The sequence below is a fragment of the Blennius ocellaris genome (genome assembly GCF_963422515.1).
Source record: "Blennius ocellaris genome assembly, chromosome: 1".
Lineage (NCBI taxonomy): Eukaryota > Metazoa > Chordata > Actinopteri > Blenniiformes > Blenniidae > Blennius > Blennius ocellaris.
In genome coordinates this window covers 26555043-26580796 of record NC_137650.1, presented here as the reverse complement: position 1 = coordinate 26580796, position 25754 = coordinate 26555043, and the positions used below count along the sequence as shown (strand labels likewise).

Here is a 25754-nt window from a genome sequence, read left to right as displayed (position 1 = left end):
AGTTCTCTGAAACAAAGGCTCCAATTTTGTTAGGAACATGCCATCCTCGTTTGCAGTGTAGGGGGTTTGGGGAGGGTAGTGAAAACTTTTTGAACGTGTGCCATGTCTGTACCATTCTCTTATCTGAGGCCCGCGACTGCCAGCTGGCGGCTGAATGTGCCCACTTGCACTGTGATGATGATGCCAGCCAAGCTTGTTGGCACTCTGAGTGGCAGGACAAGCATGTGATCTGAAGCCAAACACAGCACTGTGTGGGGTATCTACATATATGCCCCACTCTCCCCTCCCCTGTCCTGGTCTCCAGTGAACTGCTACTCCACTGCATCTGCAGGTCCTTAAAAAATGGGTGATGGATCCTTGCCAACAGTCACTGAGCTGAAAGTAAGAGCCACAGCCATGACAGACACATGCTTGTTGTGGACCTATAGTTATTGATATTGTGTCAGTGCTGGGTGTATATGGGTCTGCAGTGATGTTTTACCTAAATTGTTGTATTTTTATTAGGCCTGCACGTGTGATCAATTTTACTTGTATATCAGATTTGATCTATTTTCTGAGGGTAGAATGAAATATGTCTTGTTTTAATCCCCAAACTTCCTTGGAGAGTAACATTTTTAAAAACAAATGTGGTTTCTTGAACTAAATATTTTGTCATTGTACTACTTTCAAATGAACACATTGGTTTTTTTTTTTCTTCTTTTGTAATCTACCATGAAACCGATATTTCGACAATTAAAATAATGTAATTATAAAATTGTTATATAGTTAAAATTAGAAATGATATCAATGTCGCTAAATTAAAAGTGACTTTATCAAGGTTTGTGTCGATCTGGAAGCGTGTACTCACCGGGTAGGAACGTTCTGTTGTTTCCCGTCGGACGCTTACCGTTGCTGCACCGTCCTTCACAACAACACCGGCTCTGGTTGTAGGTAAGGTGAATATGGTCCAGTCAGTTTGTACACTGTAGGAAACAGGCAGAAAACTGCCTTTACAGGTGAAATGTTTACGTGTGTATTGCTGTAAGCACGGTCTACTGTCTGCACTTCGTTTTAAATCTTTTATTGAGCGAAATAAAGGCGAATGTTCGGGTAACACGGTCATAATCGCTGCCTGTAGTGAACTTGTGAGTGTGAACGCAGTGAAATAGAGATACACACTCAGATTATGAAAAATAAACAAAACATCCCCTCATATCACCGCTTTGTTTGTGTGCTTCGTGAAAATACGTCAGTATCTTTTTTATGCCTCCAGAAATTTCTGAAAAGCAGGTTGCAACCCTTGAGTATCCCACTTTGAATTGTCCTAAGCAGCTGTAGTGGTCGTTTGTCACTCCTGTTTTCATATAGACTCAGATCAATCATTACCAACTTGGCATAAGCAGCAGACGAGTTTAAAGATTTTGATGTCACACAGTAGTTGGAGGTGAGTTGTTACAGAAATATGTGGACAGTGCAGGGACGGAGCATACCCTTTTGTGACATAACACATATCTTGTTTCCACTCAGGCTTCAGCAAAATTCATTCACCTGTAAGCAATTTGAAGTCAAACATTAAAGTGGCAAGTTTGGCATGATTTTGGAACAAAAAATGCCAGCTCTGAACAGGCCATATTAAAACCACAGTACCACCTTGTTTTACACACCAGTAAACAAATTAATGTAGGATTATGCAGAACAGATACAGGTATATCAGGAATAAATACAATAATCAGTGTTGCCCAACTCTAACACAAGAAAATAATAGAACATGGACAACCAGAATGAAAAGAAAGTGTTTTCAGTTCAATTTCCGTTTTTAAAAGGCTTTGTGTGTTTAAAGAAGTGCCTCTTTGACATTTCTGTTTATTCACTTTATGTTTCATTAATCCTCACAGTATTGTGTCAGCTGCAATGTTACTGTTGGATTGTCGTTTGGTTAAATCGACTGATCGGATCATAAAATTTGCATTTTGATTGCAGAATTTTTTTCCTGTGTCAGAAAGCAAACTTAATTTGTATTTTCTTATCAACTTGCAGATATCATCTATGATGAGGAGATACAAGATAAGGAGAACGGTACCATTTTGAGGCTGTAAATCTGTTGTGTATGAACGGCGTATTCACAAAGATGCTCTTAGGAATTTCCACTGCTGCTCACCACTCCTTAAAGTGGACCCTGCTTCACTGGAAAGCCTCACTTTACAGAACTTACTGTCCATTGGCGTCACAACAGCAGTCGCTTGGGCTAATCCATCAAAGAAGGACTCATAAATGGACAACAGCACCATCATCAAGGAAATACCAGAAACCAGTATTTACCAGAGCGCCAACATTTGGAGACAAGGTAGCAATCATAGACAGTAGTGGCAGCCACAGCTACAAGCAGCTGTATTCCAGCAGTTTAGCACTTGCTAGTAGAATAAGCACCGCTCTCAATTCTGACTTTGGGGGCCTGGGAGGAAAACGGATCTCCTTTTTGTGTGCTAATGATGCCTCCTATACCGTGGCACAGTGGGCAGCTTGGATGAGTGGTGGGACAGCAGTGCCACTCTATCGAAAACATCCAACTTCTGAACTGAAGTACATAATCTCTGATTCCCAGAGTTCACTGTTGGTGGCGGCGCATCCCTGTGCTGAAATCCTCGAGCCTCTGGCGGACAGGCTCGGGCTGCCGTGCTTGACGATGCCCCCTACTTCTAACTTGAGCGCTTTATATGAGACAGACACACAAGAGAAGGAGATGACCATCACAGACTGGGCTGACCAACCGGCCATGATAATGTACACCAGTGGCACCACGGGCCATCCAAAAGGAGTTCTGCATACACACAGCAGCATTCAAGCCATGGTAAACAATGCCTTCTAATTTGTAATTATTTGGAGACAAGGCAAATACAATTTTGTCCTCACAGTTTCAGTTCTCTGGTGCAGGGGTTTTAAAAGTGTCGGGAGATGAGGGAGCAGCTTATTAGTGAGGTATCGGGGGGGGGAAAAAACGTCATATATATTAGTTCTGTTCACATCAAATGTTGGTTGATTTTAAAACCAGTTATCTTTCTTCTGTAAATATGAGAAGTTATATTCAAATTAAAAATGTGCCAATCTCTGGTAGTAATGTGATCAGTGTGAAGACTGAGATAATGAGGAATATCTATTTAGCACAACAGTATGTATGAAATGTAAATATTTCAACATTGATTTTATTGTGAGGAGTTACAGTGAGCCTGTTCAAATAATAGCAATGAAGACTTATTAATTTGTACAGGAGTCACAGGTGCATTGCAAACGATCCAGAGCTCCCTAAATAGGATCCCACATGTTTTAAAAGCAAAATCTGTTGAGACAACCACACATGCATATTCGATTCTCTGATTAGCATCAGTCTTCTCTCTTTCTTGTTTTGAATGTTCACTAATTTATGCCATTAAGGGTCTGCTGAAGAGTTCTCAGTTTTTCTTTTAAGGGAAATTAACCCAGATGTCCAACAGTGTGGAAAATAAAATCACTCTAATAGGAGGCAGAGGCTCATTTGCCCCTGGTTGGTCAGGGAAATGAGTGAGTGAGTGATTAAGTGAGTCTGTCTGTCTTCCTGGAAGGCAGCAACATCAGTTTGTCAGAGTTCCTGGAAAGTGCCACTCTCAGTTTAATATGAAGGATGAATTTTTGATTTTGTTGTGATTATTATGAACTTTCAAGTCCCTTGATCATTTCTCATACCTTATTTTTGAGGTGCACTTTCTCCATATTATTGAACAGAATGTTAGTTTTACATGACAGCACCATGAACGATGTGCAAGTACCAACATCTGTGAACTTTATCCAAATGTCTAATCTCTGCATTAATCTGTGTGCTTACATGTTGTCATTGTGTCAGCACACTGACATCCCAAAATGAAGAACAAGAAAACAATAACAGAAATTATGTAATCCAGCACAACTGAAAGTTACACATATTAACTGAACTCCAGTGACATCCACAGCCATAACTGAAAAAAGTCTGAACAGACAGCAATTCCCTGCCAAATAATATCAATTCATATACGTAAAGATATGATATCCAGTGCATTCCTGGTGATCCGTTTGTTTAGCCATCCGTTATCAATCATCCCTAATGCATTGTTTAATGTCGCACAGTTAACGCTGATCCCATTTGTGGATTAATTCAGGATACACCCTGAGCAGGTTGTCAATCTTTGGCTGGGCAAACACAGCGAGAGACAGATAGCTATTATTGTTGTTGTTGGTCTGTAATAGTTCCCAGAGAAAACCTCCAAGCACACCAGGACAGCGTCCAAACTGCACATAGAAAGGTCCCCAAGCACGGTGAAGAACCCCAAACATAGAGGAAAGAGAGTTAACCACTACACCCTGCAGGCTCTTCATCATCTCAATAAATAGATGTGCCTACTAAATCAACCTGAATGGTGAAAATAATTAATTTTGCATTCTGAAATCGTTAATTTTCAGCTAAATTTGCTTTTGCTAAATTAACTGTAGACTTAATTGAACTGTTTTCCCTCCCCTATGCTATATAACTTGTCCATTGTGCAAACATTTTATAATTCTTTACAAATTGTTTTTTGACATATACAAGGTTTTGCCATCCACCGTGCGTTCAGTCTGTTATCAGTTTCATTCAAAAATTCCAGGATGACCGTTATGCTGTAATGGTCAGGTCACCTGTCCAAGGTGTATTGTGGTTCTCTAGTCAAAGGGATCCACTCCAGCCTGTGACCCTAAAGCAGTGGAGAAGAGTACGGTAACTTTGAAAGCACATGACGATATGACCTCACAAAAGTACACCAGCATTCCTGATCAATGCAAACTCAATTTTAAACAGTGGGTTCATTCTACGCTGAACATTACCTCTGTTGAACATAATGTGGGAAGAGATGCCTTGAAAAGGCTTGTGAATTTCTTTTCACAAACTCGACCCTCAGCAGAAAGCAATGCATATAGATTGTATAGAGTTTGGGGTATTGTGCTTATCAGGTGCAATCAAATTCAGAAGTCTCTGGCTGTTGTCAGACCTTATACCAAGATCTGAAAATAGCAGGTGAAGAGGAAACTGCACAACAAAAAATAGATTTAGCACCTTAAATTTATAAGTAAACAAATCCATTTTTGAGTGACGATCAGAGCTTATTCCATTAAGCTGTAAAACCATAGACAAAGTCATGTTTCCTTGCAAATATAAAAATAGTATTACTCTAAAGGAAGTGCAGCGAGAAGGCTTTAATTTAAAGCATTGTGTTGCTGATGTCGTTCTCTTTTACTTCCAGAGCGAACTAGTAGAATTCAAATAAGTCAGTAAAAAAAAAATAAAAATCAATTTGCGATCTGGAAGTGCACCAAACCACAGCTTCACGGAGATCAGCGTAACAAATGGCTGCCACAGTGGAAGCTGATTGGGGTGATTTATTTTCCAGACTATATGATATGCTGACATCTCCCGCCCACTCCCCTTCCCCCGTCCTTTCCCTGCCATCCTTTCTCCCCAGGTCCAGTGTCTGGTTTCTGAGTGGGCGTGGTCCAAAGAAGACGTGATCCTCCACACCTTGCCGCTTCACCACGTGCACGGCATCGTTAACAAGCTGCTGTGCCCACTCTGGGTGGGCGCCACCTGTGTCATGCTTCCAGAATTTCAGCCACAGAAGGTGGAAAGTTTGCACTTTGTCTTTGTCTTCCTCTGTTACACTGTCACTGCAGTACACTTTTCATCACCACAAAGAGGTCTTTTACAGTTTGTAGGTGCCCAGATATCTTCAAAATGGCTTAACAAGTATTTCAGAGTTTGAGGTATTGGGAGGATGAGACCGGGTGGTTAAGCTGATGGCTTTCCTTCCACATCAATTCTTCTTTTTCTATTCATGGTTCTCATTCACCCTTTCTCTTTTCTTCCTCTCCCTTTCCTCGCTCCATCTCCTTCTCCTTCTATCAGACTCTCCTCCATCTTTTTCACCTTCTCCTCCTCCCTCTCTGACTGTCAAACTAAGTGTTTGGGGCTCGGTGATGAATTGCCCTGTGTGGCTTTGTATCTGACCAATGCCGACTCACGGCAGGGGCTTAAGCAGCAAATCAATCGATGAGCTGACATTGAAGAATGATAGTGCTTGTTTGGCCCTGATACGGAGGGGAAGACGGGGTGCTAAGTGTTTGCGTAGGTGTGGCTTCATATGAGAGGAAGCGCACATGTTTCTGAACGAATGTCCACTTTCTATTCATAAGCGGAGAACTCTCCAAATGAATGTCTGTTATTGCTAACAAAAGGAAATTATTGCATGTATCTGTAAACATGGCCATCGCAACGCTGTTAAAGATATCAGTCTTCAACTGACCTTGTGTTCCACCCCACAAAACCCTTTCTCTCATCCTTGGGAAAAAAAGCCTTTATTCTCCTCCTCCTGAAGTTACAGTACATTGATGAAGTGATCGATAGTCTGTCTCTTCTATCCCCTAAGATCTTTGAAGGGTAGCCTAGGCAGCAGAGGCCGGCATTGATTTTTGTCCGATTTTGCCTGGAGATAGTGACAGAAATTTTCAGTGCAGGGATTGTGATCCAGTAAATCACAGATAAGTCTGTTTCAAGTGTGCTGGTTGTCGGCTGATGGGAGCAGATACTCCTCCTTGGGTTCACACAGCTCTGGTCAGACTTTATTTATTTATCTATTTATCTGAATCCCTATTGACTACTTCATCACAGAAAGCACTTGAACGTAATACCACAGTCACTGTTGTGGTATTCCTCAAGAGGCAGGGCTCGGGCATCAGTTTATCGTGTTGAAGCAAAGGCATTTTATTAAGTGGTCTGATTGATGGATGTGCTATTTGTAAACACTTTCAAGTGCTTGTCATAGGATCCAAAGCCATATTGATATCTTTTCAGTAATATTTCATACATTTTGGTTCGACAGGACTTTGGACATCAGAGAAATGATACATTCTCCAAAAGTATCACTGTCACTCTATGCAGTGATAGAACTTACTTACCTTTTATACTCTATCTATGTACATAAATGTATCAGAAACTATTGAATAGATTTGTTTTGGACTATTGCAAATACCCTGGTTCCACAAGGGTAAAGCAGACACACTTTCAGATCACATCACATTTACTTTGTTCTTTAGTTCCACCAGCAGGCCAGGTTTTGTATTTATCTCATACTTGATTTTCTGGCTTAAAGTTGGTAGAGTCATTTGTGCTGCAGAGAAGTTACACCCAATCGACTTACATGAGCAACAAACCCCTCTCTTCTCCAAGAATGAAAATCCATCTTGAATTTCTTGAAAGTGGTGACAGTGTATATTTGCTTCAAATCATAAAATAGCACAATTTAAATTATTTTCCCCTTGGGATTTACCAAATAGATGCAATATTACTTCAGAAAAACAGACAGTGGATAGTGTTTTCTGTGGAATGGAACAAAACGTCAAAATTATTATTATTGAATTCTTACTGCTAAAGTTCCACCTCAGATTATATTGTTATCACTCATCCCTGTTTAACATTAACATTATAGTAGATGTTTGCTACAGACTAAGATGGAAGAAATGGCCTAATTGAAGCACCTGAAAGTAAGCATTATCATTGAATGTGGTACTGTATATATACTTACAGCTTTGTTTCAGTAGAAGTGATGGAACAACATTGACGTTCATGAATTCATATTTAAAACATTTAATTACACTATATATATATATATATAAGTAGGACAGATGCATTGTATCACTTTCTGAATGATTAAGACTTCCGACAGACAAAATGCATCCATGTTTATGACACAGTTCAAAAACTTCCCAAACAATTCACTAAGCACAGCTGAACTGCACCGAAAGTGTGATTCAGTCTCAAAAGTCAGCTTTTGATACCTGACAGTTTTGAGTAATCAAGGTGGCTGACATGCTGACAGTTAACAACCGGCTCTGCTGAAGAATCGTCAGTCGTGTTGGAGTCCCGTGTGGAGCGGAGGGTCGAGCGGCTCCTAAAGTTGCTTAGGATGCAGGCCGTGGCTCTGGGCTTTCACCACATCCTGTCCCCTAGGTGGAGGCCAGCTCTTTGACAGACATAAATTGCCTTCCTCTTCCCTCTCGAGTGGACTTGGTGGAAGCGCTTCAGTGCACTTGATAGACATCACCCAGAATGGTCGGGGCACCCTCCGTTAATAATTCGCCTCTCTGCACAAAGTTTTATTCTGTATGTGCACAGGTGAGCGGCCATGGCTCGCCATTTTCACATCAACTTGTAATGATATTGTGAGAAATGAGATTGGAAACTGATTAGACTGTTTGCACAGCATGATCATCTCGGCTTTATTTGTCTGTGTATTTCAGTTTTGTTTGTTTATTAGAGCCGGAGGAGGTGGGCGGAAGATAATTTAGTAGATAATGGATCAGTTGAATCCGTGAGGAGGTCACGCGAAGGAGAAGTGGAAGGAAGAGTTTAGAAATTGCTACCACATTATGAGGGATGTTGTGCTACTATAGGTGAGAGCGATGATGGGAGAGACTGCATTTTTCTGTGTGTGAGGATATGTCTCAGTGTGTATGTGCAAGACAGAGAGAGAGAGAGACTGCAGAGGCAGTGAAGCAGGAAATTATGAAATGGAGAGAGAAGGTAAGTGAATGTGAGATAGGGAGAGAAGGTAGAGGAGGAAAAAGAAAGATGAAGGAAGATGTGAGGTCAGAGATGAAAGTGGAGAATGAAAAGAAGCACTTGGAAGATGGAGGTAGAATGAAAGAAGAAGAAGAAGAAGTCAGGATAAGTAGACTGAGAGAGGCGACAGCTGGGGAGGAGCATTTTGTCTCCCTTGGGGGGAGAAGGACAGGACTTAGAGAAGCTGTCGTTCACCTTCACTTAATTCATGCTGTCGTCCCATCCTCCCATCGTCTCCTGCAACATACCCAGGCTGTGTGTGTGCGTGGGTGTGTTTCCTCGTGTGAGGAATGAGGTAGAGTGGGTGGGGCGGGGTGTGGAAATGTCTTTGTCCTTGAACGAGTGAGTTTATGTGATATTTAAACGGCATTTTTACATGTGGATGTAGTTCACGATGCACGTTTATGTCCGTCACTGGCTGTGGGCGCTCTGAAAGCGTCCTGCAGCAGAGGACATGGACGGCTCCTTCTGCGACAGTCAAAAAGCACATTTGTCAAAAAAAAAAGCTGTACTGAAGTCCTTTTAACTGGCAGGGTTTGCTGCACTGCCCCACAGCAGTTGGCTATTTTCCTCCTCCTGACCTTTACAAGTCTCCACTTTTTTCTTGTCCCTTTTTTTTTTTTCAGTGTGTATGTTGTGTTGACAGGTTAAATATGAGGCTTTCGTCTTGACTTCACTCTGCCATTTGCCATACTCTGCCTGAAATAAAAGGGGGGGGGGGGGGGGAATCACCTTTTTTTCCATTGCATACACTAATGGAAATCTGGAGTTATTATTTTTAGTTTACACTGCCCCTCCATTCAATATCCACCATTATCTGCCTCTTCTTATCCCCCCCCCCCCCTCTTCTCTATTTAGTCATATGTTGGGCTTATCTCTCTACCTCCTCTCTTTCATTCATCCAGGTGTGGGAGATGCTGCTGAGCTCCAAGGCTCCCATGGTTAATGTCTTCATGGCTGTGCCAACGATTTACTCTAAGCTGATCCAGTACTATGATCAGCACTTCACTCAGCCTCACGTGAAAGACTTCGTCAAAGCAGTCTGCAAAGAGAGGATCAGGTACTGGTGGTGCGATTGATGGCAAGCGGCTCACCCACGGGCCGGTGTATTTGTGCATGTGTTGTGTATGTACTCACCGGTGAGCCATTTCTGTAAAAGACGCTCACAAATGTAATTCAGTGACTCTCTCACAGAACAAAAAAAACGACCTAAACACTGATTGATTTGATGCAGAAGTATTCAAGAGGATGTTTTGAATCAAAATACATTGCTCAATAATGAAAGTTCATATTAGTGCATTTAGTAATTTACTTCAGTGAGAATTATCTTCCATGCTCTAAAAATCATCTTTGCAGAATGCCATAAAGTCTATTTCCAGTGTTTTTCTACACTATAACCTACGACAGACCTTGCTTCCTAAAGTGTAACTAATTTCTGTATATAAGTTGCCCATGAAGGTGCAAGAAGTCCCATCGTCTATTCATTTATGTAAAAAGAAAAAAAAAAATTAGGGACTTCATCGTGACAAGTCTGGTTTTAGGCCTGGGTGTTTGAACTTTTCTCTGAGGAGTTTGCATGTTCTCCCAGTGTGTGTATGTGGAAGTTGTGATCAAATGTAGTTATTACCAGTTATTATCTCCATATATTACAAGATGTCACAGGATCCCATGTTTTTTCTTTGTTTTCATTATCAGGGGACATTTTTTTGTCACAATCAAAGGTTTGAATAATGCTGCAAAATTTATATGTTGCACCTGTACACCGCTCTCATAGCAAATGTAAGTGTGTGTTTTTCCTGTGATGGACTGCTGAAACTGTCCAGTGTGAACCCTGCCCTCGCTCGTAGCAAGCTGGGATTGGCCCCAGCGCCCTGTGAGCCTGCACAGGATTAAGGGGTACAGAAGATGAAAAGATGAGTTGTGGCTTGAAAGAAAACCGTTTTCATCAGAAACACTGAAGGCTTTTGAGTACCGTAATTGCCTCAATGAGCCGTGTATCACAGCCACAGCTGCAGCGCAAACTGTTTGACCGTGTATGTAAATGGTCCAAATCAATGGAACAAACTGCTATTACAAACTTCCTGTTGCCGTGCAAACACCAGGTCGAACATGCCTCCCACCACCTCATGCAGTATCTTTGAGCTGCACTCTCAACACCCACACAGCAGATCTCCGATACTAGTTTTTTATCGAGTATGAAATATTTACTGCTGCTAAATGTCTTCTCCGGACCAGAATCCAAATGAATGCGATGGAGGGATTAAATTGCAGCAAGTGTTATACAGTGCTCCTCCCTATTGTAATCAAAACAATGAATGGCGTCCATTAGAAGGAGTGCAAAGAAGCTGCACAAGATGCTCTTGGCCCCGAGGTTCAATACTAATGTGTCTCCTATCTTTGGTACTGGCATTTCATTACAGTGATTGAGCATCATTGGTCACAGCCTTTGTTATTGTTTACACTTTCTCCTAAGCTGTGTATATTTTATCACAACACATTTTCAACAGTATTCTTCTCCGTATGTTTTCACTTTGTGTTTCCCTCTTTGGTGTGCGAGGTGTCGGCAGTATTTTTTTGTCGATTGTTGAGCTTGCGCTACCAAGAGTTTCTTCAAGACCATAATGCATTCTTTATAGTTTCACATTTCCGTTTGAGAACTTTGGTATGTTTCAGATAATGTTTTCGTACAGGACCCTGTAGTATGCCATTGAGATGAGTCCCTCTCTCTTCAGGGTGATGGTTTCAGGCTCGGCTGCTCTTCCTCTTCCCACACTGCAGCGTTGGGAGGAGATCACTGGACACACACTACTGGAACGCTATGGCATGACGGAGATCGGCATGGCACTGTCCAACCCTCTGAAGGGCCCACGTATCCCAGGTAAGACATATTAACAAAGTAGATACTGTTTTAGCACACTCATACTTTCCAGCACGTACATGAAACAACATGGTGAGCCAAGGTTACGCTCGTAGAAAAAGATATAGAGAGTCAGAAATAAATGTTTTGAAAAAGGTCGATATCTTTCTACCTTGATTGATTTTAAATTTGTTCACGACAAAGCAAACCCAAGCAAATATTTGTGGTATAAAACTTACATTATATTACTCTGTAACAATCACTGGTTCACCAACGGTGAAGCTTTTGGATTGGTCGATTGTCAGCTCCTCTGATGGATAAACCAGCCTGTGCAACTGTGGGTATTCTGCTTTTCAAAATGACTGTCGTGTATAAGTCTGCAGTTGAAAAAAATCAAACAAACAAACACACTTTTACTTTATTCTCTCTGTTGATGCTGCCTAGTGATTAAGTCTTCCATGTGGTTGGTGTTTGTTGGTCTATGGCTTGCGATTATCAATCAACAAACTTGTAATCAGTAGTTTCTTCCACTAAGTTGAAATGCTGTGTGTTGAGTTGGTTGTGGAGATGAATTGGAATGAAAATGAATTAATCATGCAAAGTATTGAGGTCTTTGTTTTCCATTTTATTCCAAAACCCAAAGTTTATTGTAGTGCAGCCGATAATGGCACACCTCATTAAGCGTGATTCTGCTGATTTGTTTGTGAAATCTGCTAGGTAGCTGCTAAAACTGGGACAGCTTGGCGCTTATACACATTTATCTGTTCATCTGGACTATTTAATCAGTGTTTCAAATTAAATTTGATCACACTGTTTGAAACTGATGCTGATTCTAAGACATTTTGTGACATGTTTCTCAGCAGATGTGGTGGAGAAAATCTGAAAGTGGAAAAAGTAAAAATCTTCATTATTGTTGCGATGAGAAGCAAACGAGGCGCCACTGCTGTATTGACACCTTGTTCGATGGAGCCAACTTTCCTGGTTGATTTGACACCATTTAAGGATGAAAGAAATTGCTTTTGTGACAACACACGCATTCACTTCCTTTCTATTTATAATGTCTCTTACAAGTTGTGTTAATGTTATTCTACCATCTTCTATTTTGATTGAGTGCCTCAGCCTGACATGCTGTGCTGATCCTAGACGATACTCTCTGGTGTGGTGTTGGGTAAAACCCCATGATCCCAGCTACACCTCCCTCCTACATGCAGAAACAAAAGCAAGGCCTCGAAATTAGGTCAGACTTGTGGTTGTTGCTTTCTTCTCCTGTCTTCTCCCGTCCTCCCCTCTTCATCTCTCCTTCCTCTCCCATTCCCCAGCCAACACTTCTTCTTACAGGTAAAGCTAATTAGCTTGCAAGTGGATTGGGTAATCCTCAGTCTGGTGCTTTGTTGGGGTTTTGTTTTGTTTGTTTGTCAGTGAATGTTTGGCATATACCGAGCAGGCGGTGTTTGATTCCTCTCAGGTGATTATTAAGAATGGCTTCAAGAAGGCTGTGGTTCTATTGATGTTTGGTCTGCAGCACTCGTGGAAGAGGTGTACATCTGTGTAGTTATGTGCGAGCGTACGCGGGCATGAGACTGTGTGTTCCTGTCTTGTTTTTAAGTAGGTTAAAATGGATCAATAGCAACCAAAGGAAACACCTTTCAGAAGAGTGGTGAAGTGGTGTCACTCTCTCGCTTTGTCTCTTACACGCACTTCTTTTTTTTCTCCTCCCCACAAGCCAATTAGAAGACAAGTGCACTCGCAATACACCATATTGGCAGCAATTTACAATAATAACTTCCAACTGTATTTAGGGCATCAGACTGGCCTGCTTTTATTGTGTAGTATTCAGTAGTGTGGCTTTCTAGGTCATAATGCCTTTGTTAAGATGTAAACATATGAGATGAGTTCATCCTGGTTCTTTCCATCTCATTACTATCTTACCCTGCTGCCCCTTTTGTATTTTTTATTCGTCTTTTTTTGTTGTCCTTCTTTTCAGCTTCTATCCACAAACAGTCACAACGGCACATAAGTCTTTCATTAACTTCTTGGCAAAACAACTGAGGCACAAACCTTTTTTGGACCTCATTCCTCCTCCACTGCTCGCAGACCTTTTCCCAGGCAGCATGTGGCACTTACAACCCGCCCGCTCTTCTCAAAATGGCACTCAATCTCGTTGAATCATCAAGACTAGAAATGTGCAAGTCTTCAAAATTTCTCACTGACTGATGTGTGAAAAGAAAAAAAAAAAAGATGTGAGAGGAGGGCACAGAAGGACAAACAGTTTCCAGGAGTTTGACTGTAAATGGTTTTGAGAGACTTTGTCATTTAGTTAGAGGGGCCTGTTTTGTTTTGGGGTTTTTTTCTTCATTTTGCAGATGGCTGTTTTTCAGTCAATGGAGTGAAGAACTCTTGGAAAATTACCCAGTCTATACCTCCTCACCCCAATTAAAGAAATTGGAAAGGGAGACTCAAAGATTGATCTTTTTTTTGTTAGAATTTCATAATGTTTTATTTAACAAGTTCATCCTAAAGTATAATTTAAAGTTTTGGGGTAAATGGGCCTTCTTATAGTCATTGTCTTGGCTCATGCACTTGAATCGTTAATACATTTAATTTCACACTTCTATTATCTGAGGTGTTGAAATGATGTGGTATTTTTAATTAGAAACTTTAAAGGCGATCAGAGTACAATATAATTATTGACCTCAGTTTGGTTATTATGGATGGATGCTTGAAATATAAATTTTTTTATTTTGCTGGCCTTAAAGAGGATATATATATATATATATATATATATATATATATATATATATATATCTTCAGCAGTATGACTGTGATGGTCTGTTTAATAGAAAAGATTGTGATTTCAGTTTGATTCATTTTACATTTTCATGCTGGTATTTTTGATAGACCACGCTGCAAGTTGGGTGCTTTTAAGGAACACGATATGAGGCTAAAATTTCTTGTCTTTCACTAAGTGGAACTAAGTATAATTTTAATCTTGTTAGATTCATAAAAAGGTCAAAATCCAATGGCGAAGATTTGCAGGTGTATTGTAGAAGGCATGTAGCTGGGCAGTGCAGCTGTGACTCTTTTAACATCCTTGGGCATCTTTAATCCATGTTGCATTCACATCCTTTGAAACTGCACAAACGTTTGGTCTCAGTCTGCTTGTTTTCAGCACATCAGGGTCTCAACATCCACAAATGAACTGCTCGGACATCACTCCCAAACTTGAGTTTATCGTAATGGAGCCAATCCTTCCAAATGTGTCACATCATGCTTGAAGTCTCTTGTTGGGGATCCGAATGTCTTTTTAACTTGGCTGTTTGTCTGTTTGTCTGAACTTAGTACTCAAACTTGCTTGTTACTATGCTTGTCCACAGAGAAACAGACCAGCTACGCTTGTGGTCAGTTGGTTTTAATATTGATTTAATGAACTCTAGTACTTCAATCAGGACCAGAGTTGATTAGATCAATATAAAGTGAGAGAATCACTCTTTAATCAGAACCTGAACTGCTCTTTATTGGGAAAGCAGTAGTCTGTGAAGTAGCGTAATAGCCTTGAGGCACAGACACACGTACACAACCAGCAAGACTTTCTTTGCGCATTCCCTGTGCACTCTTTACTCTAATTATTAAACTCCAGAGGTCAGTTACAAAGCAAGAGATTGCAGGTGATGTCAGTCCAAGTGAAATTTTTTAATTTGCAAGCCATTTTAACACAGTCCTTGTTAATAGTTTTACTTAAGCATGAGTGTAACTCTTTGTTATAAGCGCCTCATTTTTGACACAGAGTTCTTATTGGATTTCATAACTTGTCAGCTCACTTGTAACATTTATGTGCTACTACGTTTTAGTGAAAAAGCTTGTCAAGCACTCAGCAGTAGTTAACACTGAGGGACCGCTTCTGTACAGCCAGTGCCTTTCCGTTTCTTTCAGAAACAGCAGGAAACACTGTGCCGATCAAGACAAATGTCTAAGAGCCGCTTTATTGTGCGAATACGCGATGTAAGGGAGAACAGCTGAATCAGACACACTCAAATATCCCCTTCACTCTTTAAGTTAGTTGGTTGAGGTGACGGAGATGAACGGCTTTCACTTTCGCTCCGCAAACAGTTTAGTGAGCAGCTATGTCATGCAGCCATCTTGAAGATGAAAGTCGTGTCAGGATTCCATCATGTTAATATATTGCTTCAATACAGCATGCAGAAGAAAAAATACAATCTGATCATACTTTAATAATCTGTATTTTTTATTTTTGTGTTTAAATGATGACAGGAGCTGTAGGGATGCCACTCCCCAGTGTAAATGTCCGGATTGTCATGAATAACACCACCAACACCACAATTGCTGAGGGGACTCACAGAGACACGCAGGTGATCAACCGTTACATTGTTTTAAGCACATTTGTCTTTCTGCAATCTGTGAACAACAGCGATTCAGTTTAACGAGAAACAGATGCAACTGAAAGAGCTCAAATTTACACGTTTGGAGGAACCTACCTTAGATATGCATCTGCGAGTTTACCCAGTAACTTATTTCTCATTTAATCAAATCTCTTTAACCTTTACTATTTTCAAATTCCACATCATACAGATGGAATCTTCACGGATAAATCTTCCACAAATACATCAAACTAGCTGAATTGTACACAAACTACAGCTATTCCAGTAATTATTTTCTTCCTCGTGCATGTGTTATCCAGAAATCAACCATGTCCATCAAAGGCAGATTTAAAGAGCACTTAAATCGAAACTGTCTGCTCTATTCATCTTGTTTCCTACTTACGTTCTCTCTCTGAATGTAACACAGGTATGTCAAGGTCTGGAGGGCAAAGAGGGGGAACTTCTGGTGCGAGGTCCAGCGGTCTTTAAAGAGTACTGGAACAAACCTCAGGAGACGAGAGAGTCTTTCACTGAGGATGGCTGGTTCAAAACAGGTACTAAACCTCTCCTGTTTTCCTCTTTTCTTACACTTCACTCACACCTCAAAAGTGCAAACGCACAGAGAGGAAATTTTGCCACTAATTGCAGCTACATGGTGGGAACTGTCAGAGAGACTCACAGAAGGAGGGAAGATGCTGTAAGGGTTTGGGTGTTGCAGGCTTCCCTTTTAGGACAAGATTAAAAAAAACAAGAGTCCATTCCTGAAAAATACACAGTCTACACATACTCACACACCCGAGTATGTGTGGAGTGTTGGTGTGTGTATGTGTGTGTGTGTGTGTGCACATTTTCAGGGTCTATGAGGAGTGATAAATGGACTATGTGTGTTTTTTGGTGCTGCAGGGCATTTTTCTTCCTAAGTGGTTGTGACTGCTTTGGGTCTTGAGGAACCAAGTTTTGCACTTGCTCTTCCTCTCCTAGTCTCTCTCTCTCTCGCTCTCTCTCTCCCTTGCTTTCTCCTTAGTGTGTGTGTGTGTGGTAGCACATAGGGAAGCTGTCATCTGTGGCTTTCTTTCCCTGCAGCCCAGAACTTCTTGCCTTTACTTCCCTTTTCCCTCCACCCCCCTCTTGTATGACTGGGAGACAGGCATTACATTGGTGATGGGGGAGGCTGACGGGCGCAAGATGGAGGGCAGAAGCAATTCGAGCTTTGAATTGTCATGTAGACGACAGGAAATAAGAGCCTCAAGCGAAAGAGTGAGAAAAGAAGCTGAAAGTATTGAGCTTGGAGATGCAGTGCTGGAGGGGTTAGAAACAGTCAGCCTCAAAGGAAAAAAAAAAAAAAGTGGGGATGGACAAGGTAGGGATGGGGAAGCTGGTGGTGGGAGCAGTAAGGAAGGAGTGAGTGATGGAGAGCGGAGCAGGGCGAGGCAGTGGGAGAGCAGGGCATAGTGTGTTTAATTGGCTTTGCAGGCTGGAAGGACAGAGATCCAGAGCACAGCACGTTGCTGTCACACTCCATTACAGCCACTGGCCACATAATGAGAGCCTGTGCAATCAGCTCCCCACAGACCAGTCCCTCAAGCCACATGCACACACACACACACACACACACACACACACACACACACACACACACACACACACACACACACACACACACACACACACACACACACACACACACACACACACACACACACACACACACACACACACACACACACACACACACACACACACACACACACACACACACGCACACACACACACACACGCTCATCTGACATACTGTGCATACTGTGTAGCATTTATAGGAAGGTATCAAACTTGTTCCTTGCCCACCCAGCTGCCTGTGTTCCTTGATGTCCCCTCCAACATACACACACACATAATAATAATAATAATAATAATACACAAGGAGACTAGACACTCCCAGCTGTGAACCGCCTTTATAGCTTCCTAACTCCTCTCTCACACTTACTCTTTTTACCCTTTTTACCCTCACACCTGCTCCCTGTTTCACACTGTGTCTTTCACTCTCTATCTTTGACTTGGTAACTCTCTGCTGATCTCTTGTCACCTGTACCTGGAGCTGTGTGAATCTCACTTCTTCTGCTTGTTTCATCATCTAACCACTCAGCCAGGTGTAAAGAAGAGGATGTTCTTTCAATAGATAGATGGGGTTTATATATTATACAGATTTACTGGCAAAATCAAGATGTGTGATTTAAACTGTATTTCATGTTTTAGAATTAAAACTCTGTGAAATATGCACAACACTGACTTTAGCCAGCAGAATTATTTCTCGTTTTTCTGACCAATAACACCACATACCCTGAGCAATACTGTGATCGGTAGAAAAGTAACCAGTACTATTCACCGACTGAATAACAACCTGAGATTTAACATTTCAGTTCTGTGCGGAATTCAAGACCTTTTAGCGTGTTTATTCAAGGCCTGTTAGATTAAACAAAAAAAACAGATTAAAAAAAATGGCACAATGCAAATCTCTGATGAACAGCACCCTGTATACCTTGTGTATCGAAATATTTTTGGTTTTACTGGTTCTTTTATTTGGGTACCACTAAGTAATTGGAAAAGAAACCTGAATGATAATATCTAATTTAATGTTTGCTCGCTGAACACCAAAAAAATGAATAAAAAGATTCAGAGAATATGATAGAAATGTTCATGTATGTTTCCTGTAGTGTATTGATTTCTTCGTTAAAACTTTAGGCTAAGTTTCTTAATCATTCCATATCGATTTGATGCCTTTATCACTGTATATTTAGCAGAACTACTTCTTCCTGTTCTGCAGCCAAATTGAATGAACTAAATCCGTCAACTTCATTTTCAACCGATGTATTCGTCGGCTGAGAAGGCAGAAATACTCTGACGTCTTAATATATTTGAAATAGACTGCAGATGTAAACATCTTCATAACTGTGCGCTTTGTATTGTGCAGCTGCCACAGAGTGGAAAATGTAGCCAGAAAAGAAAGTAAAGCTAATCGGGGGAAACTGACAGGTCGATAGGAAGAGAAGGCAAAGGAGAGATGACCAAAGAAAAGTGAAGTTTGAAAATGTGTGATAGTTTCGATCGATAAGGTCTCAGCTGGCCAAAGGTGTCTTCTCCGGCGTGAGCAGGTGCTGTTTGGCGTGATTGGCAGCTCTATAGGGAAGCTGTCATCCGAGCGTTCTCTCTTTCCACTTATCTTCACAAACATCTCCGAGCACATTGATCCCCCCCCTGCGCTTTTTTAACCCTCCTTTTGTGCTTTTGCAAAGCGGTCCGTCTGCCGTCCCAAAAAAATGAGAGTTCAGCTCCAGTTGACGAGATTGTAAAAGCCTTTGTTGTCAAGTTCGATGCACACATGTAAATGCTTCGCGCTTGGCAGCAGCGCAGGTGAGAAAAGAGCAGGCCGTAAACCACCAGTGGTGCAGAGATTTGTGCTAAGCCGGTGTCATGAGAGCGACGTTCTCCTCCCAGAACGGATAATGGTATTCTGAAGATTTCTGAAGTTTTTGAATGCATAAATTAGTAACAACTTGTGAGAAGACGAGGACCACGTTGGCATTAGCGACTTGTATTTCTGTGATAAGTAAAGAGTTTCTGCTTGTTGGAGGCAGTGTGGGGGGAAGTTGTGCTTGAGGGCGAACTATTAACCCTGCCTTATCTAAGTCTTAATTATTTATTTCACGAACTGCTCAGGGGCAGAGATGTTAACAAGGGGGTTAAATCTTTTTAGGACATTTTACCCCGGTTTCACACTCCTAATGGCTAATTCCCACAGAACCTATTAATGGGAGCCAAATTAATCTTCTCTGAGCTAGAATTAGGAATAAGTGTGACACAATATATTTCGATCAGGTTTGCCTTGCCAGACTCAAATTAGACAAATGATGCATATTGATGCAGAAGGTTCATGTTTGAGAACTTTCTGTACCAGACATTATTGTGTTAAAGCGCATGTGTTTGAGTGTGTGAGGAAAATGTGCGCTCGTGTGTCTGTGCGCCTGAGAGAGATGTAACCCCAGCTGTAAAGGTGAGCATCAGGTCCTGAGGGGGTACGTTTCCAGCAGACAGACAGACAGAAGTGTGGCTTATATCCTGCAGAGCCATCACTAGTCATTTGTGCATCGTTCCTTTGCTCCCAGCTGTGGGTTCCCAATGTCATATTTCACCCCAAGTTACACTGTGTCCTCCTAACTGTGTCCTCCTAACTCCAATGTCAGCACTCCCTGTGGGATTCATTCAACACCCTGCCTCCACCCAGCGGTTTGTTCCAATCAGCCGTCACTGTAGCATTGACTGCCGAGGTGACAACACATGGGGGTCCCTGTTTAGGAGAGAAGACACTGGTTGCAGGTAAATCTGGTCAAATGCCCTTTTATGTTGGTTTGGGTTTTGGTTTTTTTAGAGGGCTAACTGGAAAAACATCTGGTATTTTACATCAGCTCTGCTGTCACACTCCTTTGAATCTTGTCTTCCGCCAAAACCGACAAAAGTTGCTTGATTCCAAAGAAGACCAAAAGCCAAACTAATCCCAGCTTTATTTGGCAGCCAGACGTCGTAATCATCGTCGCCATGCGTCTTTTTAGAGATCAGATCTGGTGATTCAGTGCTGTGTAGGTGCATGTAAATAGCGGTTTAATAGTCTCCTTGATGAACATGGCTGATCTGAAACAGACATCAATCCTCAAGTTCAGCCTGTTATCTGCTGTAGGAGTAGAAAACCAGCAAGGACTATAATCAGATGCATTAACATAAAGCAATTCAAGCTTCTTTAATTGCATTATATTAAACAAATTAGATCACTCATCCAAGTGCAAAGTGCTTTCTTGTTCGATATTAATTACTAAAAAAGGAGCTGTGACAAAAGTTAAGGATGATAAATAATGTCAGAGCTGAGATTTCACTGCTTGGCTGTCTGTTATTTATCCTCATTAACACTTCCATCTCGGCATCAGGGCTTTAATGTGGAACATTAATATTCATATATGCTAAGTGTTTACAGTCACTCTGAGAGGCATGACTCCCATTTAGACCTCTCTCATCTTTGTGCAGATAAGGCTCTCATCTCTGCAGTAATGGAGGGCGCTCAGCTCTAACCCACGGTGTGAGAGTTTAAGTTGTGCTGAATGTGATGAAACACTCCGACTCCACTTGTGCCTTCCCACAGTGGAGAAGCGTCACGCCATCGGTCTCGCACACAACCTTCGAGTGATGCTTGTGCAGAGGCGTGCATGTCCATCAAACAGCAGCTGTAAAATGTCCATATTGCAGGAGGAAAATCACTTCGGTGTGAGAAAGTTGTATGCAGAGTTGTAAACTGCACTGTGACCCACAGAGGTGGCAAGTTAGTTTATTTTTTTAGATATTTGGTTTCTTGGCTGTAAATTCTCACAGTCATTTTTAAGAGATTTTTGAAGTTTAGTTATTTTAGAGATACAAATACTTGATGTCACAATGGTAGTAACCAGATCTTCTTTTTTTTTCTTGAAATTCTTATAATTTTACTCCCTCGTGGCATTAAATTGTCTTTTTTTGATAAATGTTTGTGTCTTCCTCACCAAACTGGTGTGAGAAAGCACAAACTATTGAAGAATAAATCGCCGGACACGTTTGTATTTCATCTGTCAAAGTCTGCTCTTTAAAGGAAGCTAAATGCCAGCCGCATCTCCAGGGTTGAGTGGGGTGTGTACACAAAAACAAGTATGTGGTGCTTAGCTCAAGGTCGCACTCACATCACATTGAATTACAAAGACTTATTTCTAACTATTTTCAGAACAGCAGAAACCTGTTAATGGGGCTTGAAGGTCCCGGAAATCTAATAAATGACTCCTTTCACCTCCACAGAAATGTCTATCTGTGAATTTTGACTCCACTCTCTCTCTCTCTCTTCGACACCTCTTGCAGTGAAGCTTGTGGCGGCAGGCTGAAATATTTTTTGTGATGTTGGCCTTTGTCATATGTCACACACTGCCCTTTACGTTCACAAGCTTTTTGTCTAAGAAAACAACATGCCCAGACTCTGTCTCTGTGTAGTTTTGAATAGGAGTCAAATGGGGCCGCAACACGGTTACATTTTCCCCCGGCTCAGGTGAGATTATCTAGAACCATTTATTTGCATTATGAAACTTTTTTTTTTTTTCCCTAAAACCTCCAGAACTAACATTGTCCTAACATTTTATTGAGGCAACAAAATGGCAACCTGAGTGCAGAGTGTTTGTTGAGTAGGTACTCTGGGAGAGAGGAAAACACTTTGTTTGCAGGGTAAAGAGTCACAGTTTTGGTAGAAGCAGGAGAACCTGTGACCTGTTTCACCTGGACTGAACTTCAACATGAGTGCACAAAATCTCACAACTAAATATTAGGTACGTTTTACATGTTCAGTCGTAAAAAAATACAAGTATAAAATGCACTAACCTGTTAACTTACATTTAATCTGAGGCATCAAATGACTCTTTAAGTTCTTTAATCCAATGTGACACTGGGGATCAGGCGTCGTGCCAACAAAGTCAAAAAAGCAATAAGCGTTTGACCCCCAGTAAGTAATGTTCAAGCCTCAGCAGTGACCCCAAAAAGAAACATAAGTGGGTTTTAAAGTTATTCGGATTCCAAATATACAGATAAATGCTTCACAGATATCTCCCCAAAATCGTTGTGGACCAGACCAGAACATGTGAATTAAGGTGGCCTCTGCTGATTTACACCAATCACCAGTGGGATCAAATAAGTCACATTTAAAGTCAAATAAGTAAGTTAAGAGTTATAGATGTTTAATGTTTAAAGGCATTACAATTGTTCAAGTATACATCAAGGGACAAGAACAAATGACTATAACAATTAAAAACAACAGTATGATGCCTTTAACAAGAATATTAATGAAGTCTTAAAGTAAGGTAAAGAAGTACTCCACCGGATAGATATTGGCAAGTTGCTCCAGTCTGAAGCAGTTTTGAATATAGAGACACGTCTCCTACTGTCCTGGTTTATTTTGTGGAAAAAAGACTAACCTCTGAAACTAAAAAATCAAATAATTTATATGCAGGGTAAAGAGCCTCCTTCCAGGTTTAGCTTACCTGAGAATATGATTATATACTGACATCTAAATGTGAAAATGTTTTTCATATTCATTCATGTAAACGTGGCATAGTTGCATTAACCTCCAGTGACTAAAAAGCATTAAAAAAAAAAGTCATTTCAGATTGTGTTTGTTTGTTCACATTTCTTAGGTTTATTAGGCAACCTGTCGAAAAAGCTACTTGCACAAGACTTAAAAGAAAATGACTGAATAAATGAAGTCATTGTTTTTATTTTGGAAAGAAAAAAAAATTCCCTCTAAAGTATGATTGAGACATTTATTTTCTCGAGAGCTACATATAAAACCAAGACTGCTATGGTGGGTTGAGCCATAGGTCAGACGCTACTCCTCATTGAAATATCCACATCCACAAATTCTGCATTACTTTTTCTGTTCTTATCATGAGCCAACGTGATGGAGATATCAACTGTTGTCGTAATGGGCTGTATAGTGATTTAGTGTTTAGAATTATAAATAAATATCACGAGTCCTTTTTCAAATGGAGTACACAAAAATTAGCTTTTGTTGTTTGTCCTCTTCCCATCTTTAATTTGTATACGTGTTCAAATTGATAATTAAATGGCAGGAAAAGGTCCACCAGAAAGTGCAGACTGAAATGAAATAAAGCAACTGCGTTCAAATGGAAAACAAAACACTTGTATTGCAGGCGTCCTGTAGTCTAATTATCATTTGATTAATAATTTCTCATTTACCTCATGTGGGCCAGTCAGGTTAAGAGAGCTGTTTATGGCCTGCAGGCCATACAATGCCCAGGTCTGCATCAGAGGCTTTTTAATTTTTTTGCATTTATTTATTTTTGATACTGTAATGTTTCATGATTGCTGCAGGCAGTATCATTACAGCTGCTGATAACACAGTATTCTGCACCCTGTTATAAATTATAATTGATGGTTTTAATTTACTTTGTATTGATTTTCCTTTCTTCCTTGTTTTTAATTTAACTGTAACCAAGGAAGAGTTCCTCAGAGGCAACTAATGTCATGTTCTCGTTGTCGGAAAGGCATCATGAAGTTTTCTCTGCCCTCCATCCTCAGTTAAATTCTTGATCTGTTTTTATTTCTCTTTTTTTTTCCACACTCTGTGCCTTCACTTTCTTTAATGCCTCAGAATGAGATGAAAGCCCAGTGCAATTAGGCTTCTTATCGTTTTAATTAAGAAAGCCATTCGGCCATATCTGCCTCAGACGCCATAACACATAATGGCAGAGAGTCTCTGATGCCTGAAGTAGTGTGTGTGTGTGTGTGTGTGTGTGTGTGTGTGTGTGTGTGTGTGTGTGTGTGTGTGTGTGTGTGTGTGTGTGTGTGTGTGTGTGTGTGTGTGTGTGTGTGTGTGTGTGTGTGTGTGTGTGTGTGTGTGTGTGTGTGTGTGTGTGTGTGTGTGTGTGTGTGTGTGTGTGTGTGTGTGTGTGCGCGTCCTAGTAACACAGTTCCCAACAATCTCTCTCTCCCGCCCTTCTTTCCTCTTTTATCAGTCTGTGTTCTCCAATCACTATTCCCACTCGCACGTCTCTCCAAACATGCTGCTCTATCCCTCGCTATTTCCCTCTCCTCAAAGAGGCAAGGTCAAAGAGTCCTGTATAAGTACTTCAAACTCTATTTGACAATGTTACATGACTGTTTCTTTTCAACCCTTTTGTCAACGATTGCTTCATTATTGCTGTTTTATATTCTTTCCGCTTAAACACTTCCAGCCAGATGGATGGATTTTATGTTTTTTTTTTTTTTAATCCATTTCAAGCATGTGCATATCCACACAAGACACACCAACAGTTTATCAATGTGCATGTAAACTGCTCTTTTCTCCATATCCATTTGCATAAGATGAGAGAGCAACAGCCATGACTGTAACCAAATTATCCCTGTATTTTTTTTAACCAAATTTACTTTCCCCTCTCATGCAAAAGAGGAGGCAGGGAGGGGAAAACTGCAACTACCCTGATAGTGGTGTTAACACCCAACCAAGCTTCTCGACTCCCCCTCTGTCTGCTCCCCCAGTGCCCTCCATTCTCCCCCTTCTCTCCTGTTACTCTGGCCTATCAGTGAGGAGCAGTGGTCTGTGAAGAAATTCCCAATATCTAAATTTACACACTGTATCAATCTTGTTTAATAGACTGGAAAGCTTATAGCCGCCGTGGCAAGCCAGCAGAGAGGGCAGCGGTGATAAATTGTCGGTGTGCAGGCGACAGCCGCCCGTGATGTATAATGAAATATTTATGATTTATCCCAGCTAATAAACTGAAATGAAGTGCATGATGTATGGGAACAGATGGGCCCTCTATTGATGCAGAGGTGGAGAGGCAAGCGGGGGAAGAGGAGACAGGAAGATAGGTGGAGAGAAGGAAGCAGGAGATGTGATGAGAGATGTTTGAGAGGTTGTGAGTTAAAAATAAGGAGTACGGAACATAGCTGGGAACAGAAAACCCCAGTTGTTTGTGTTTGGCTGACACAGAAGCAGTAGAAGGTAAAAAAAACTAACAAAAAAAAACAAGTGGACATAAAGGTGAGATGGATGGATGGAGGCAGTGTTAGACTAGAGAACAAATGAGATTAAATGATGGAATAGAGGACAAACGGAAGATGGCAGTAAAAACAGGCCGCCATCAACATATAATCCCTCTCCGACGATGCTTTATTGCGTTGATTCCACGTAAGGCAGGCGCAGTTGTTTTGTTTTATTGACTCAATATTTCACACTGAGGCTTTTTTTTTTTCTGTGGAGGTGTTTTGCTGTAACACACAGCTTAACTTTAAATGTTTCTAACAAAGCCGCACTTCCAAT

The 25754-nt window shown here is 41.0% G+C and overlaps 1 protein-coding gene across 1 annotated transcript in view; it reads left to right on the top strand.

Annotated features, from left to right (window-relative positions):
* Positions 1–906: 906 nt before the first annotated feature.
* Positions 907–25754, top strand: part of acsf3 (acyl-CoA synthetase family member 3) — a 33005-nt gene continuing 8157 nt past the window's right edge. The window contains exons 1-7 of the mRNA XM_080494244.1: positions 907–930; positions 2017–2827; positions 5481–5636; positions 9538–9692; positions 11365–11510; positions 15759–15856; positions 16293–16419. Coding sequence (XP_080350370.1) covers positions 2087–2827; positions 5481–5636; positions 9538–9692; positions 11365–11510; positions 15759–15856; positions 16293–16419 — 1423 coding nt within the window. The 5' untranslated portion in view covers positions 907–930; positions 2017–2086. The remainder of the gene's footprint in view (positions 931–2016; positions 2828–5480; positions 5637–9537; positions 9693–11364; positions 11511–15758; positions 15857–16292; positions 16420–25754) is intronic.